General features: G+C 41.3%; 1 protein-coding gene across 6 annotated transcripts in view; it reads left to right on the top strand.

Annotated features, from left to right (window-relative positions):
- Positions 1–17753, top strand: part of TNRC18 (trinucleotide repeat containing 18) — a 459641-nt gene extending 441888 nt beyond the window's left edge. For all 6 annotated transcript variants that reach the window (XM_073633133.1, XM_073633134.1, XM_073633132.1 and 3 more), the window contains 2 exons: positions 9415–9489; positions 16721–17753. In XM_073633133.1, coding sequence (XP_073489234.1) covers positions 9415–9489; positions 16721–16927 — 282 coding nt within the window. In that variant the 3' untranslated portion in view covers positions 16928–17753. The remainder of the gene's footprint in view (positions 1–9414; positions 9490–16720) is intronic.
- The last annotated feature ends 342 nt before the right edge of the window (positions 17754–18095 follow it).

The raw sequence follows: 18095 nt of genomic DNA, 5'->3' as shown, positions 1-18095 counted from the left end.
TTAGGAATACAAATCAAGACTGAGAGAGATATATCAAGCAAGATGCCTAGCAAATAAGCAGAAACGATGGTCTGTAACAGTAGAAATACGCTTAAAAGTTACTTAGCTTCGATTATGGTGTGTACGTGATCTCCATTGACAATAAGGACTTGCGCTTCTTAAGCAGTTGCTTTGGAAATCAGGTACCTTTCTTCTTGGCTGGCTACAGATTCTTCCTCCTACTGAAGAATCCATGTTGAAGTTCCTCGTGTTTAAGGCATGATAAGTCCTTTTATATGTCAGGTTATTTACCATAACAACCGACTAACAGACATCTCTCTAGCTTTCAGTTTGAGAGGCACACTATTACCTGTTTACTGTAGCTATAGAGACAATAGACTGTTTAAACTGTCAACTGAATACAACAATGGTATCTACGTTCCCATTGTATCCAACAGCATTTGTTTGAGAAGTAAGTTCTGTGTCTCTGAAAGCATAATGCTGAATAAAAAAACATATTTTATATCAAACACAACACATTCCGCCCTTGGTTTTTATTCTTTTTTAAATCCACACGTAAAATCTCTTTATTACTAAGAAAACTCACACTAAACATTAATTTTCCTTGAATGCAACCCCTCCCATATTTCTGTCACTGAGAAGGTGTTTCAGTCTCTGGCTAAAAGTTCATTAGAAAGTCTATTCTAAAGTTCTTTAGAAACAAGTCCAGGCTTGTAAAATACATCAAAGGCCTTGCTCTCAACAACTCTTGTGGTCTTCCATCATTCTGTCCACCATGTAGCCACTTTTCTCTGGTCTTCCTATTGATCAAATCGGAGACAGCCTGTGGAGTGGAAAACAAAGCGGATTATCTGTTCCATCTAATAATACATAAACAGTAGTCCCAACCCTTCAGCTACAATCTCTTCTCTAACTGGCTGCTTGCCTGTATCTCTGACCAACACTTTGCCACCTGCCTGTATCCACTTCTGACCCTCCCAAAGATCATCAATAGGGAGGAGAGGAAATATACTGATATTTCCCAGATCACTGCTGTTTATTTTGGAAGGTTTGATGTTATACAGCCTCACTTTCCACTCTTGCTGAGAAGTATCTACTAACCAATCAGAGTCCCAGCCACTATTCTGAAGCTCATCTGCCAATGCAAATATAACTTCAAATCGTCCTGCTAGATCCCCTCTCATTCCTAGATAGGCTTCAGCTTCAGATGCGTCACTCTTGGTTTCTATGTCAGGGGAAGCAGTAACATGGTACCTGTTAAGCCCTGTTCTTTCAGGAACCTTATGTAAATACTGAACTCTGCACTCCAGCAGTGGAATATGCAACCCAGCCCCTACCATCCTCTCATATGGTGTGCTTTTGGCTATTTGCCTAGAATTTAACAACATGACTGCCTGTGTGAGGACCCGATCCCACCCCCTTAGTGTATGTGTGGGTGTAAGCTTTCGTATCTGGTCCTTCAATAACCCGTTGTATCTTTCAATCAAACCAGCTGCCTGTGGATGGTATGGGATGTGGCACAACCAGTACACTCCAGAATCCTTGGCCCATTGCTGTACTGTTGATCTGGTTAAGTGTGAGCCGTTATCACTGGACTTGATTAGGACAACCATAAGCAACGACAAGTTTCTGGAGCAGTTGAATCGTTGCGGCTTGATATGCACGTTTGCAAGGATGAACAAGCAAAAGTCCTGAATAGGTGTCCACTGCAGTTCAACAATATCTCAGGCTATTGTTTCCCTCTATAACTCTGTTAGAGTTGTCAAAGTCTGGGACTAGGGGCACATGTGCGTCAACATGCCCCACTTTTATGGTGTGGGAGTGACCTTCCTTCCAGATGTGCCTCCCCACACCACCTTCCCATGAATCATCCAATCATTGGACTTCCAAGTGGTCATCCAAGTTGTCAGTCCATTAAAGACCACCCAGCTGTCAGTGTAGATAATGACATGTGAACAAGGATTCTCCTGAAGAGTCATCACTACAGCATTCAACTCGGCATACTGACTGGACCCTCCAATTCCAGTATCCTGCAGGACTGTCTGTACTTGGGTTGTAGGCTGCTGCTGTCCATTTACGCCCAGATGAGGCAACTATGGCTGAGCCATCAGTGAATGATGCTGACTCCTTCATGTCTTCTGACAGAGACTCAAAGGGTGAAGCCTCTTGAACGGGGTATGACTGCAGCACAGGAATTTCTTCTTCTGGCTGGGTGCTGGTGAAAGTGACAAGCCCTGCCAACTGTTTTAAAATGTCTCTGACATCCTCAGCTGCATTACCCCCTCTTTCTTGAAGGTACCACTTTAATTTCATTAGTGTCTAGTCCTGGGCTACAGCTGCCCTAGTGGTCAGTCCATTATCTCTCACCCATCCTGCTATTGGCAATGCAGTATGAATGGTGACTGTATCCTTTCCTGTAATGGTCTCTACATGTTGAAGTGCTGTGTAGGTTCTAAACGGGTACTTCTCTAGGGGCGTGTAGCTCTTCTGTGCCCCTGTCAGTTGTTTGGACCAAAATCTAATTGGTATTGCTCTCAGTCCTTTCTTTTCATTTGGCTGCCACAGACTTTAAGACATGGTACCATCTTGCTCCACTACATCCAGGTGAAATGGTACTCCTTGTCTCACAGGTTCTAATTCCTGATGCTGCAAAATGGCTTCTTTAGCAGCAAAGAATGCAGAATGCGGTCCGCTGCTCTGAACCTCATGAGAACTCATGGGGGGAGGGATGTAGTTTTTCACGGGCGATTTGTTGGGGAAATGGCTGGTGTTGGCGCTTCAATCACCACAACACCATGGTTGGTATGGTGTCAGGATGATTGAAGCGCATAATTTCCATTATTACATTGTAATAAGTGACAGATGCGGACTGTCACTTGCCGCCAGGTGCGGACCGTCACTTGCCAGGTGATGGTGAAACATGCGTCAATCTGGGTCAGGCAGTGAGAGATTTCATCTATCACCCACCACACCACAGTGCAGTGTTCACGCCAGCTGTGAGGACTGGACGGTGGTGGGGCAGGGCGGTCAGTGAGAGATGACCTCATCTCTCTGCTCTCACACAGCACCTCAGACAGTGTTGTGTTCATGGCCAGCTGTGTGGGCGGAACAGCTGTGATGCAGGGCAGGCCACGAGAGGTGATGTCATCTCTGCTCGCCCGCTCCTGCCGAACCTCTGAAAGTGCAGCTTTTGCAGCCCAGGTGCAAACAAGCTATGGCCTGGCAGTGGGCTGCAGCCCAGGGGTTGGAGACCCCTTAACTAAAGCCATTACATGTGTAGGAGAAGATGACTTCCCCCACTATACAGTGACACGTGCATATGGGCGTCGTCTCCTGCTGTCACTGCCCTCACTGCTATTACAGGAGGCTCACCTTCCCTTCATAAAGGAGAAGGAAGCTCCCAATCCCCTTTTGTGTCCTCCTCCTCTTCCTCTTCCTCCTCCTCCTCCTCCTCCTCCTCTTCCTCTTCCTCCTCTTCCTCTTCCTCCTCTTCCTCTTCCTCCTCCTCTTCTTCCTCTTCCATCTCTCACAAGGTCTAAAAGTGAAAAATTCACACTAAACTCTCAAGCTTTTTGCATGGCCTGATGCAATTGTGGATCATGGGTTAACACTCCCATAGCCACTGCTTCCTTACCTGACAAAACAACACTGTCCTCCTCCTCCTCCTCTTCCTCTTCTTCCTCCTCTTCCTCCTCTTCCATCTCTCACAAGGTCTAACAGTGAAAAATTCACACTAAACTCTCAAGCTTTTTGCATGGCCTGATGCAATTGTGGATCATGGCTTAACACTCCCATAGCCACTGCTTCCTTACCTGACAAAACAACACTGTCCGCCCCTTCATCCCACAAGAGTAGGAGCCAGCTCAATAGGGGCTCCCCGGACCTTTGTTTGTATTGTTTTGCCAGCTCGTGGAGTTCAGTTTGTGTAAACTTCCGTACGTCTTCAAATTCCACATCTCTGGGGTTGCGATAATACACCTCCCCATCTGCCATATCCTGTCTATCATATTGCTTTTTCCTATGCTTAGTATTGAGAGGTCTGGCACACTTTTTCTTTCCTATTGGTTAATCCATCATCAGAAACATCAAACTCTATTTCCTCATCCTCACTATCGTTTGAGGAAAGCACATCCTCAGAATCCCAGTTATGGGATGTGACAATGGCACTTACCCTGGCATTACTAACAGGTTTACGGCCCTTCCTTTTCCTTAAAGCATTGATTTGGTCATGAGGGCTGTACACCGCTCTTGCAAATCAGCCCAACTAGCAGTTGAACAAACACATTCCGAAGCAACTGCTAGCTGGTCTTTTAATACCTTAACTTCTGCCTCTGCCGTCTCCCTCCTTTGTCATTCAGTATAGATAGCATAAAGGAAGTACCAACCCATTGTGGACACTGTTCTCTTCTCTGCTTTAATTCCAACCTCTTAAGGCTAAAATCTACAAAATGATCTGAGACTTTATCACCCCAAGTCTTATTCTAGTGAGAAGCATAGTTTGCAAATGATTTAGCAAGAGGCTCCCACTCATTGTCTCTGGCCCAGATAGGTAAGCTGCACACTTCTTTCTGGCCACCAAAAACCTCTGCTTGCTTCTATCTAGCAAGGTTACTTTGCGATATACAGTGGGGCAAAAAAGTATTTAGTCAGCCACCAATTGTGCAAGTTCTCCCACTTAAAAAGATGAGAGAGGCCTGTAATTGTCATCATAGGTATACCTCAACTATGAGAGACAAAATGTGGAAACAAATCCAGACAATCGCATTGTCTGATTTTTGAAAGAATTTATTTGCAAATTATGGTGAAAAATAAGTATTTGGTCAATATCAAAAGTTCATCTCAATACTTTGTTATATATCCTTTGTTGGCAATGACAGAGGTCAAACGTTTTCTGTAAGTCTTCACAAAGTTGTCACACACTGTTGCTGGTATGTTGGCCCATTCCTCCATGCAGATCTCCTCTAGAGCAGTGATGTTTTGGGGCTGTCGCTGGGCAACACGGACTTTCAACTCCCTCCAAAGGTTTTCTATGGGGTTGAGATCTGGAGACTGGGTAGGCCACTCCAGGACCTTGAAATGCTTCTTAAGAAGCCATTCCTTCGTTTCCCGGGTGGTGTGTTTGGGATCATTGTCATGCTGAAAGACCCAGCCACATTTCATCTTCAATGCCCTTGCTGATGGGAGGAGGTTTGCACTCAAAATCTCACGATACACGGCCCCATTCATTCTTTCATGTACACGGATCAGTCGTCCTGTTCCCTTTGCAGAGAAACAGCCCCAAAGCATGATGTTGCCACCCCCATGCTTCACAGTAGGTATGGTGTTCTTTGGTTGCAACTCAGCATTCTCTCTCCTCCAAACACGACAAATTGTGTTTCTACCAAACAGTTCTACTTTCGTTTCATCTGACCATATGACATTACCCAAATCCTCTTCTGGATCATCCAAAGGCTCTCTAGCAAACCTCAGATGGGCCCGGGCATGTACTGGTTTAAGCAGGGGGACACGTCTGGCACTGCAGGATTTGAGTCTCTGGCGGCGTAGTGTTACTGATGGTAGCCTTTGTTACTTGGTCCCAGCTCTCTGCAGGTCATTCACTAGGTCCCCCTGTGTGGTTCTGGGATTTTTGCTCACCGTTCTTGTGGTCATTTTGACCCCACGGGTTAAGATCTTGCGTGGAGCCCCAGATCGAGTGAGATTATCAGTGGTCTTGTATGTCTTCCATTTTCTAATTATTGCTCCCTGGTGCAAGTCTACAATTTTGTTTCTGGTGTCCTTCGACAGCTCTTTGGTCTTCACCATAGTGGAGTTTGGAGTGTGACTGTTTGAGGTTGTGGACAGGTGTCTTTTATACTGATAACAAGTTCAAACAGGTGCCATTAATACAGGTAATGAGTGGAGGACAGAGGAGCCTCTTAAATAAGAAGATACAGGTCTGTGAGAGTCAGAAATCTTGCTTATTTGTAGGTGACCAAATACTTATTTTCCACCATAATTTGCAAATAAATTCTTTCAAAAATCAGACAATGTGATTGTCTGGATTTGTTTCCACATTTTGTCTCTCATAGTTGAGGTATACCTATGATGACAATTACAGGCCTCTCTCATCTGTTTAAGTGGGAGAACTTGCACAATTGGTGGCTGACTAAATACTTTTTTACCCCACTGTAAGCAAGGAAACTCAGACCTCTGCAGTGTGTAAATGTGCTTTTACTGAACAAAAATGCTGTACATACAAAACTATTACAATATTAGTAATACAAATCAAGACTGATAGATATATCAAGCAAGATGTCTAGCAAATAAGCAGAAACTATGGTCTGTAATGGTAGAAATACACTTAAAAGTTGCTTCGGTTACAATGTGTTTTGATCTCCATTGACAAATAGGACTCAGGCTTCTTAAACAGTTGCTTTGGAAAACCGTTATCGTTCCTCTTGGCTGGCTACAGATTCTTCCTCCTGCTATGGTGTTAATCCATGTTGAAGTCCCTCATGTTTAAGGCATAAGTCCTTTTAGATGTCAGGTTATTTACTATAACCGACATCTCTCTAGTTTTCAGTTTGAGAGGCACGCTATTACCTGTTTACTGTAGCTATAGAGAGAATAGACTGTTCAAACTGTCAACTGAATACAACAATGTTATCTACATTCCCATTGTATCCAACAGCATTTGTTTGAGAATTTCTTTGTCTGTGAAACCAGAGTGCTGAATAAAAAATTAATATTTTATATCAAACACAACAGGACACAGGAAAATAATTTATGGATCCTGGGTTATAGGCTCATACTTTTAGGTAATTGGACACTGGCAAGTTTTTGAGCACACACCCACTGGGCTCCTCCGCTATACAGTGCCTTGAAAATGTATTCATACCCCTTGAAATGTTCCACATTTTTTCATGTTACAACCAAAAACATAAATGTATTTTATTGGGATTTTATGTGATAGACAACACAAAGTGGCACATAATTGTGAAGTGGAAGGAAAATGATAAATGGTTTTCAAAAATTTTTACAAATATGTGAAAAGTGTGGTGTGCATTTGTGTGTCAAAACTTTGTAGAACCACCTTTCGCTGCAATTAGAGCTGCTAGTCTTTTGGGGTATGTACCAGCTTTGCACATCTAGAGAGTGACATTTGTGCCCGTTGTTCTTTGCAAAATAGCTCAAGCTCTGTCAGACTGGATGGAGAGCGTCCTATGAACAGCAATTTTCAAGTCTTGCCCCAGATTCTCAATTGGATTTAGGTCTGTAACTTTGACTGGGCCATTCTAACACATGAATATGCTTTGATATAAACTATTTCATTGTAGCTGTGAGTTTAGGTCAGAGATGCTCAACCTATGGCCATCCAGCTGTTGCGGACCTACAAGTCCATTGAGGCATTGCAAGGCTGACCGTTACAAGCATGACTCCCAAAGCCAGAGGCACGATGAGACTTTTAGTTCCGCAGCAGCTGGACGGCCACAGGTTGAGCACCCATGGTTTAGGTAGGTTTGCTGTTGTGCCATAATCTTTCCATTGTCAGATGATAGATTGAACAGTGCTCTGTGAGATGTTCAAAGCTTGGGATATTTTTTTTATAACCAAACCCTGCTTTAAACTTCACCACAACTTTAACCCTGACCTGTGTGGTGTGTTCCTTGGCCTTCATGATGCTGTTTGTTCACAAAGGTTCTCTAACAAACCTCTGAGGACTTTACAGAACAGCTGTAATTATACTGAGATTAAATTAAACTCAGGTGTTAGTCTATAACATAAAATCCCAATAAAATACATTTACCTTTTTGGTTGTAACATGACAAAATGTGGAAAATTTCAAGTAGGAATACTTTTTCAAGGCACTATAACCCTACTCCACTCCATGAGTCCTCAGTTTTTAGCTAGTGTTCTAAAGAGATGGACCTCTTCTGCTTTATGGCGAAATCACTCTTGGCTTAACAGCCTCTTTATTTTTCTTGATTATTTTATCTTCACATTTTTCGATCAACTCCTCAATGCCTTCTAATGCCATTAATAGAAGCAGTGCATCCAAATCTGTGCAAATTCGGTTAAACCATATCATATCAAGTACCCATGCTGTGGGGATGGCCTGTAATATTGCTTCAGACCTACATTCCTGCATAGGCACTTGCTGTACCTTGGCATTAAAGCCGTCCATAGATGGTTTGAATCTTGGTTGGTTCAGCAGGTTCCAGCCTAGATTAAAACTATCTATAGGCAGGCTGATTGCACCAAAGTCGATCCAGCGATCGACTTTGGTAGACGCAGCATGTCAAATTTGCAGCATGAGATTGACAGCTGCTGTAATCACTGTATTCTCCTGGCAGGGATGGCTCCCCCCGCCAGGAGAACACAATAGCTTAGCGGGAGGAATTCCCCCATCAACACTGACTAATCAAGCGTTCATCTGTGGCCTGCCTTAGTTTCATGTATGTATTCAGTCTCAGGGTGCTATACAGGTCCAGGGCCGTGGTTCATCCCTATGGATCCCAGATCCTAAAAAAGTGTACAGTCCAGTGTCTGACAATTACTATTAACGTGGAAGAAAAGCTCACCTATTCCTTTGTTAAAGATGTACAACAATATTGGGTTTAGGTTGCACTTTTTCAACCATCAATTTCATGTAAATAGCAGTCATCTTAGAAAATCAGACACCTAAGGGTAACAAACTCCTTAAGGAAAGGCAATCAGTATGTTGCCCAAAATACTATGAATAGTGCATGATAAATGCAGGCTGATACTGTAATCGGCCTAAAGAATCTTCCACGTTACTCTGCACATAGTAAAGCAGCTCAAGGGTTAAGTATAATGGCTTACTTTCAGTATAAACCCTTGAAAAATTCTTATATTACACTGAGAATCTTAAAACTAAATGTGTTGTTTTTGTAGACATTTGACCCCTATACATACTTTGTTATAATATTGTCTTAATGTGCGATCTTTAGCCAAAACCACTAATATGCCATCAAAATTAGAATTAGAAGTCACAGATGACAACCGAAACATCTTTTTTTTTTTTGTACAGTAGGGGAAAACTAGAACACTAGTCATATTTCCATTGCTATCTGTGTTACCTTCCTTCCTCTCTAATGAGAATGTTGCCACCAGGACAGTAAGTGAGGAGATATCTCACCAAAGAGGCTTCAGACCGCAATAAAAGCCCAACAACAGTTCTAGGTATTAACCACATACATAAGCAGAGAGCGTAGTTATCCAGCTAATAATATTGGTAAATTTCACACAGACTGTCAAAATGCCAACTTTTTCTGCAATAAATGACAGCAAATTAAATGTGCTTTCTTCCCCTAAATATTATACGTGCGTTGTTTTTCTTGTTTTGGCAGTTTGTACTTCACTCTTGAAATGCGTTGAAATTTTAAGTTCATTTTTTCTTTTTCCTTAAACCAGAATTGGGAGCAGCAACCTGCCAAAGGAACCACATCCAGCCTGCAGCTATCTATACAAAGGAAGGATTTTATGGAGGTGGGTTCTAGCAGTATTGACCCCTAGGACTCAATTATAGTAATGCTTTTTTATGTTACCATGCATTTTATAAGTTCATATATCTTGCATTAAGGAACGTCTGCTCTGAAACTGGTATAAAACCAGTATTGTTCTTTCAACCAGGCATATTTTACTAACCTGCTTTAGAGTGTTACTAAACCCAGGACCCTGTATTCACTATATCTGGTCCCCCACTGTAAGCAGAACATGGAAATTCAATTATCTTAGTAAATATAAACTGCTGAATACAATTTCTCATCAGCAGTATATAGCAGTGTTATGACTTCTATCAGTGTCTGGCCAAGCACTGGTTAAAGCTTGTAGAAGTTTTCAGTCTCCTCTGACTGCCCTATGAGGCATGGCCCCTGACCCTCTGTCTGGACAGTGCTGATTGGCCCTGTGCCAATCACATGTACCCTCCCAAAAAAATAAAAAAAACTCTAGCAATACACACCAAACTGAGCATGTGCAGAGTCCCCCCAAGGCTCAGTACTATCAGATGGATTGGGGACAGTGGAAAAAGGGGAGGGTTAAGGGCTGTACAAGGTGGCTAATAAAATTACAAATTTACCATAAGTGATCCTGGGCCTTGGAGAAAGCAGCTGTTTATGTAACTTGCCATATATAAGTTTTAAAACCACAATCAGACTACCGCTGATCAATGGCAGCACAGGAGGTGCATGTTAATAGGGTTAACCATTTCTGTCAGTAAATGGGAAAACTTCTTTAACCACCTCCCGCCCAGCCTATAGCAGAATAACGGTCGGGTGGTGGTTCCGTTATCCTGACTCCTATGACGTCTTTCAGAATAACAAGCCAGCGCGGCAATCAGTGGCGTGATGTGTCACTCTGACACACCTCATCTCCGATCATGGTAAGGAGCCTCTGACGGAGGCTCTTTACCACGTGATCAGCTGTGACCAATCGCAGCTGATCACAGCATAAACCAGGAAGTGCCGGTTGTTCGGCTTTTCCTCGGTTCGCGATGAGAGGGAGAGACGATCGGCGGCTCTCCTGTCAGAGGGCGGTGGGCACTGATAATCAGCACTTTGGGTACAGCGTTGTATGACCACACAATTGTCATTCAAAGTGTGACAGCGCTGAAAGCTGAAAATTGTCTTGGGTAGGAAGGGGGGAAAGTGCCCTGTATTGAAGTGGTTACATTTGTTTTGTCCATATTCCGTTTTAGTTTAAAACCTAAAATTTACCATGGGTTGTATAACAGTAGAGCTTTAGGAGCTTCAGTGTAAAGTAAAAATAGATCTCCAGTTTTCCAAGGTTGCCAACCCCTGAGATGTTCCGTATGTTATTAATAAACACAGTAATTTTGTACATCTTTGAATGACAATTTAAAAAAAAAAAATTGTTATGATCCTACAGTATGTACAAATATATTTTCCAGTATTTTAAGAGAATACGTTGTAGTCTTGGTTGGGGCTTAAAATTGTGCTAGTCTAAAATGCTCATATTTATGTGTGTTGCTACAGTTCTGATGTCCAAGCCAGGACTGTTCATGGTAAAGGCTTAAAGCTTTTTTTTTTAAATTCCAAGGCCTCATTTACATGGGCGGACTATAGCGTATGATTGTTCTAATTTGACAGCCGCATAAATGCGGGTGTACAGCCCTGAACACAGACAGTGCATTCGGAGGCCGTGCGCCCGCACACAACTGTCCAGTTGGGAGCAGCTGCTGCATCCCAATTGAAATGAATGGGACTACCTGCATAGGGGATGCACGGAACAACTGTGTATTCCTGTGCAGGCAAACACAGTGTAATAGGCTTTAAAGCGAAACTTAACTCTCGCAATCAACATTGACTATTTTTAATCCTTATGCTGCTATCATTAGTAAATGGATAGGAAAGTATATCATATTTGCTTGTTTTACTTTTTTTTTTTTTACATTTTTTCAGTTACTTCCTGGTTTTCATGCCTAGGAAAAAGATGTCATACATACCAGAAATTTTTAGTAGGGGAGGAGGGGCTTTCCCAGCTAAGCACACCCTCTCCTGCGTGCATGCCTGAGCTAAGGGCATGTAGATTCCAGGAAGTAAATGCTGCATGAATCATCTGTACTCAAGATGGCCATAGCCGGAAATGCTACAATGCTACGAGGTGTTTTTCAAAGTGATTTCTCCACAAAATAAAGCATGGAGAAATGGGTTGATGGGAGAGTTTGATATAAATATTAAAAAATAAATGAAATAGCATTTTTGATTTGTGCTGCTCAGATGAAGTGTAGTTCCACTTTAATCTGTTTATTTAAAGTCTATTTAAAAATACTATGTCCACAGGCTGAGAACGCTGCTGCACAATTTTAAGTGCAGAATAAACAGCGTTGTCATCCTGTTGAATGAGGCAAAAAAAATTAAAGGTTTATTTTAACTATCTTAACTGCATCTTGTCTGCGGGCCGTCCTGGACTTTGAGCGCTGATATCCGAATGATGCAGCTACAGGCATCATTCAGATATCGTCTTTTTGAGCTGGCGATTCCCTACACCATAAGAACAATCATAGCAGCTGTTCAGCCACTTGATCTTTCTTACGGGCGGCGAGAGGGGACATCCCCCCCTCTCCCGCTGCCCTCCATTGCTTCTACCGACTCACCGCTGCCATCAGTGAGTCGGAGAAGGGATTCGCCGGCCCCAAATGCTGACCATAGAGCTTTCCGGCGGACCAGATGGTCCCCGGAGTGTCTATGATCGTTGGGAGGCCAGGCGCGATGGTATGATGTCATGCCCCCAGCCTCTGCAAACAAATGGCGTCGCCTCGGCTGGGAATTAGAGACCCTTTTTTTTTTTTTTTTTTTTTTTTTTTTTTTTTAACTACAGGCTTCCCAGCCTAGAGGTGAGATGGTGGGGTCTGATTGACCCATATCTCACTGTAAAGAGGACCTGTCATGCTTATTATAATAATAAAAGTAATCAAAAGAAATTTAACGATTAAAAAAAACATAAAATAAAAATTTAAATCGCCCCTGTTCCCATGTGCTTGCACGCAGAAGCAAACGCATACGTAAGTTGTGCCCACATATGTAAACGGTATTCAAACTACACATGTGAGGTATCGGTGCAAACGTTAGAGCGAGAGCAATAATTCTAGCCCTAGACCTCCTCTGTAACTCAAAACATGTAACCAGTAAACAATTTTAAAGCGTCGCCTATGGGGATTTTTAAGTACCAAAATTTGGCGCCATTCCACGAGCGTGTGCAATTTTGAAGCGTGACATGTTAGGTATTTTTTTACTCAGCGTAACACCATCTTTCACATTATGCAAAAAAATTGGCCTAACTTTACTGTTTTTTTTTTTTTATTTTTTTTTTCCAAAAAAAAAAGCGTTTGAAAAATTGCTGCACAAAATACTGTGCGAGATAAAAAGTTGCAACGACTGCCATTTTATTCTCTAGGGTCTCTGCTAAAAAAAAAACATTATAATGTTTTGGGGTTCTATGTAATTTTCTAGCAAAAAAATGATGATTTTTACATGTAGGAGAGAAATGTCAGAATGGGCCTGGTAGGCAAGTGGTTAAGGAGGTCTCAGAAGAACAAAAACTGCTGTGACAATTCTAGTGACAAACATTATATATGTCATTGTTATAGTGTGCCCATAATTCTATTTTAACCACTTCAATATAGGACACTTCCCCCCTTCCTGCCCAAGCCAATTTTCAGTTTTCAGCGCTGTTGCTTTTTAAAAGCCAATTGCGCGGTCATGCAACACTGTACCCAAACAAAATGTTTATAATTTTGTTCCCACAAATAGAGCTTTCTTTTGGTGGTATTTGATCACCACTGGGGTTTTTATTTGCTAAACAAATAAAAAAAGACCGAAAATTTTGAAAGGAAAAAAGTTTTTGTTATACAATTTTGTAAATAAGTAAGTTTTCTCCTTCATGGATGGGCACTGATGAGATGGCACTGATAGGTGGCACAGATGGGCACTGATATGTAGCACTGTGCACTATGTAGCACTGTGCACTATGCAGCACTGATGGGCACTCATAGGCGACACCGATGGGCACTCATAGGCGGCACTGAAAGGCTGCACTGATGGGCGACACCGATGGGCACTGAAAGGCTGCACTGATGGGCGGCACTGAAAGGCTGCACTGATGGGCGACACCGATGGGCACTGAAAGGCTGCACTGATGGGCGACACCGATGGGCACTGAAAGGCTGCACTGATGGGCAACACTGATGGGCACTGATAGATGGCACTGATGGGCACTGATAGATGGCACTGATGGGCACTGATAGATGGCACTGATGGGCACTGATAGATGGCACTGATAGGCATCACTGATCAGGAGGCACTGGCAGGCACTACTGATTGGCACTGGCACCATTTATGGGCACTGATTGGCATCCCTGGTGGTCCTGGGTGGGCATCCCTGGTGGTCCTGGGTGGGCATCATGGGGGAGCTGCACTGATAATTAATCTGAAAAAACTAATAGAAATTACTGTATATAGTTCTATCTCTAGCACACGCTACTTACTGCTGTCTGTGTCTCTGTTTAAGACATTTATCCTCACTTCACGTCCCAGCTTGCATCATTCAAATCGAACAAAGGTGGGGGAAATCTTTACAGGGGAGAGACACTGGCAGCAAAACAAATCTAGGATCGATTAGATGCTTGTGGGTGCTAGTTATAATCTGTATGGAGTAGAAAAAGTTGGCGGCTCGCTTGACAGTGTACAGAAATCATTGCATCCCATGTGTATATACATGAGGTGAAACAAAAGGAATCCAAGTGCTCCTATTCAAAGGGCGAGCAGTACTTGTGTCCAGAGAAATGTTTATTGAAGGTTCCAGGAGAACAACCACATTTCAGGGCTAATACACATATTTAACATTCGTAAAATATATTATTCTTCACAATATATAAAAATATGTATTAATAAAAGTATTCATAAAAATGGAAAACACCCTCACAAAAACAGAGCACATGCCTTTGGACACAGATACTGCCCCTCCTGCTGGAGCGGAGAACACAAAATGGCTTAATTGCCAGAGACATCTGTAGCTCCAGAGGATCTAGTGAGTTTCTTGTATAAAATCGGAGCACTCGCAGGTCTAATCAAAAAATATAAAATTTTAGGAGTGCATATAGGTTAAAACCCTTTATCTTAATCGTACAGTATAGGGTACAAGTAAAGTATTCATATACCTCGGTTATATTCTTGTACCTTCAGGTGATTGTACACTGGCAGAGCCTTTGAGGACATGGTGGCCGCCCCTGTAACCCTACCCCACTCCCTTAGTCCTCCTTTTTTTGCTATTGTCCTAAGGTGATGGACCTTTTCTCCTTCATGAGGAAATCACTCTGAGCTTTACCACTTTATTTTTTATTTTTCTTTATTATTTTATTTTCAACTTCTTCCAACAACTCACTGCCTTTTATTCCCATATATTCATGTTTTAAGTATTTCAAATATATCCATATGTTTTTAATTCTTTAGAACTATTTCAATTTGTAGTAATTGTGAAGTTTTCGACACTGAAAAGTGTGTTCTTTAGATGCTTAAAGCTCTGACATGTCATAACTACACAACAAAAAAAAGACTTCCAAGGGAAAAAAAGGTTTAATTTGAAAATTATACTCTGCCCTACACTAGTCTTCTACCTCCACATTACCCCTACTGTGTAAAGAAAAATGCTGCTTGCACCTGAGCCTCCTCACCAAGGACCAGTAGAAGGATGCACTGCATGTGCTACCTAAGATGTATCTTTCACCCACACTAAGATAAATGCAAATATTTCTTGTTGCATATTGTATTGTACACCCCACCAATTATACAAGCTCCAGTGTAGCAAGTGCCTCACAATTCCCTAGATGTGCAGCGGGACACAGTGGTCTAATATACATGATATGGAGAGTTAATTGCTACTTCCAGGATGTGTTCAGCTCCATCAGTCAGACATTTTAAGTAACTGTTATGTCTGATCAAAAATTAGGCATCCTGGGTATTCTAGAATTACCAGATGAGGATACTTGTATAGGGCTGGAAATAACCAAAAGCTCATGCTTGGTCAGGTAAACAATAATGCAACACGGCCTTATGCTTAATCCAGCTACTTGAACATGTGGATAGAGAAAGTAAATTCTAACATCCATTTTGAGAAACTAGCTTACCAGCATGGAGGTTAACCCTCAAAAATTAAAAATGAAATGGAAAGGATGGCTTGACGATGGTGCCTAGTCTTGCACCTATTGATTTGTAATTGGATGGACTCTTTTCAGCCCATAATTCTATGGAGACATACTATATGTCCAATTACTTTTTGAATTTTTAAAACTTATAAGGTTTTTACATTCATGATAAAACAGAAAGCACACTGCACAATGCTTCTGATACAATCTGTTTACTGAACACTATCTCTGTCACATTATGCTGGCAAACAGGAAATGTTTAGGGTTATAATATATAGGTGTTGCCATGGATGTTTTGCATGTGTAAATAAAGAGATCAGGGTGTTCCGTCAAAATAGTCTATTCATCAAGAACTCCAATTACGTCACTTCCAGTTACAGTAAACCATCAGTAATTGGAGATTTCGACGACTTGCTGTTTTGACACAACACCGGCAACCGTATACACTCCGGTACAGGGTATTATGAGGGGATATTGTTAGTCCGCTCTGATACTAACCAACAAAATGGCCACCTCTGCGATGTCGACAACTTTTTCCTTGTTACTGTTGTGTCAAAACAGCAAAGTCTTTGTGTACCGGAGTGTATAAGCTTGCCGGTGTTGTGTCAAAATGGCAAGTCATTGAAATCTCCAATTACTGATGGTTTACAGTAACCTGAAGTGACGTAATTGGATATCTTGATGAGTTGCCTATTTTGACAGAACAGGGGAAATGCATATGATTAACAAACAATGTGAACCAGTAAGTCATTGTTTTGTTCTGGAAACAAAATGCCTGGTACACACTGTAAACTGAGGTTTTCCAGCATGCTTGTACAACAGCAGCTGGACAGGCTTCTGTACACACTGGCTGAATGTCGGACAGTTTTTGTTGAAACAGCCAATATTTGGCCCATGTGTTCCAGCCTTTAGGATGTACACTTCACCAGTATGTCCTTATTCTGTAAAGCCGTTTTACTTATACTGTTTATGACCTGTTAATAAAATAAGAAAATTAACACTTTTTTTTCTATGAAAAATCTATCTGATGAAAAAATATGACAATATCTTTTGCAGAGAGCACTGTACCGGTCATCTCATGTAGATGAAAATGATGTGCAGACTGTCTCCCACAAGTGTTTGGTTGTAGAACTTGCACAGTATGAGCAGATGATCAAGACAAAAAAGTACCAAGACAGTGAAGATCTTTACTACCTTGCTGGAACATACGAACCGACCACAGGAATGATCTACAATACTGATGGAGTCCCTATTATCTGTTAAATATACAGGACCGCAAGCTTAAGACTTTTGTTGACAATCATTAGTACACTTATGTTTGAATACAGGGGGTTGCCTGTAATCTTCTACAAGTAAATAACACTACGACGTATCTTAAGCAGAATTAATGTGCTTGAGATTGAGATATATAGATATATCTATATATCTATATATCTCAATCAATTTAAATATATTAAATTGCAATGTGATATTCATTAGATATGATACATGTCATAGTTAGATTTCATCAGTATCACATATATATCTAATGAAAATACATGTAAATACACTCATTGGTGACACTGAAATGTAACTGAAGAATAATGTTCGAGGATTTGTATTTCCACAAAAAGTATGCCTGTTGAACACAATAAGCACTTAAAAAGGAACAAATTGACTCTAAATTTGTACTAGAAATTAACAACTAGGTATAGAGAAAGAGAGCTAAAATTGACCTCAGAATTTTGGAGTCATTGGTTCAGATCATGGTTGTGTGTTTCTGGACCAAATATGGTTGTGACAGTTTATCTTTATTTTAAATTAACTGGGATCATATGTGCACATAAGAAATTTTACACAATAGCACTTTTACTGTACCTAACTACAGTTATTAAAAAAATAATAATACATTTCATGCTGATATGCTGCCATGTAATGCAATATTGCATTCCAGCTATTTCAAACTTTCAAAGAACTCTTACTGACCTTTTCAGACAATCTTCAAATGAAAAGAACTAGTCTTTTACCTATGTTACATCTTTTACCTACGTTTCTTATTGTTGAACATTTATGTGTGTTCTCTTTTCATAAAATATATTGTAGCTAATAATGGTGTATAGTTCTTTTTTTATTTGACATGTATACAGGTTACTAATTAAAATAGGGTTAGGTTAATAAATTACATTTTTAATCTGTAGCTTTCAAAAAGAAATTACCTTCCATAAAAGCCCTTGTTAATGCACTTCCTGCAACATCGCTCTAGCCCCTGTAATGTCACCCTGTTCCTTGGGCTTCTAATGAAGACTACCAGTGGCTGCTTCAACATACATTATACAAGCATTGTTCACTGGCCTAACGACTAGGAAACCCACCTTGAAAAACACCATGCAGTCATCATTGACAAAGTGGCTACAAAAAGGTTAAGAAAACACAGTATATTTAATGTGCATCG

Source organism: Aquarana catesbeiana, linkage group LG06 (assembly GCF_042186555.1).
Source record: "Aquarana catesbeiana isolate 2022-GZ linkage group LG06, ASM4218655v1, whole genome shotgun sequence".
Taxonomy (NCBI): domain Eukaryota; kingdom Metazoa; phylum Chordata; class Amphibia; order Anura; family Ranidae; genus Aquarana; species Aquarana catesbeiana.
Note: the sequence above shows the minus strand (reverse complement) of the source record. Positions and strands in the feature narration are given on the sequence as shown.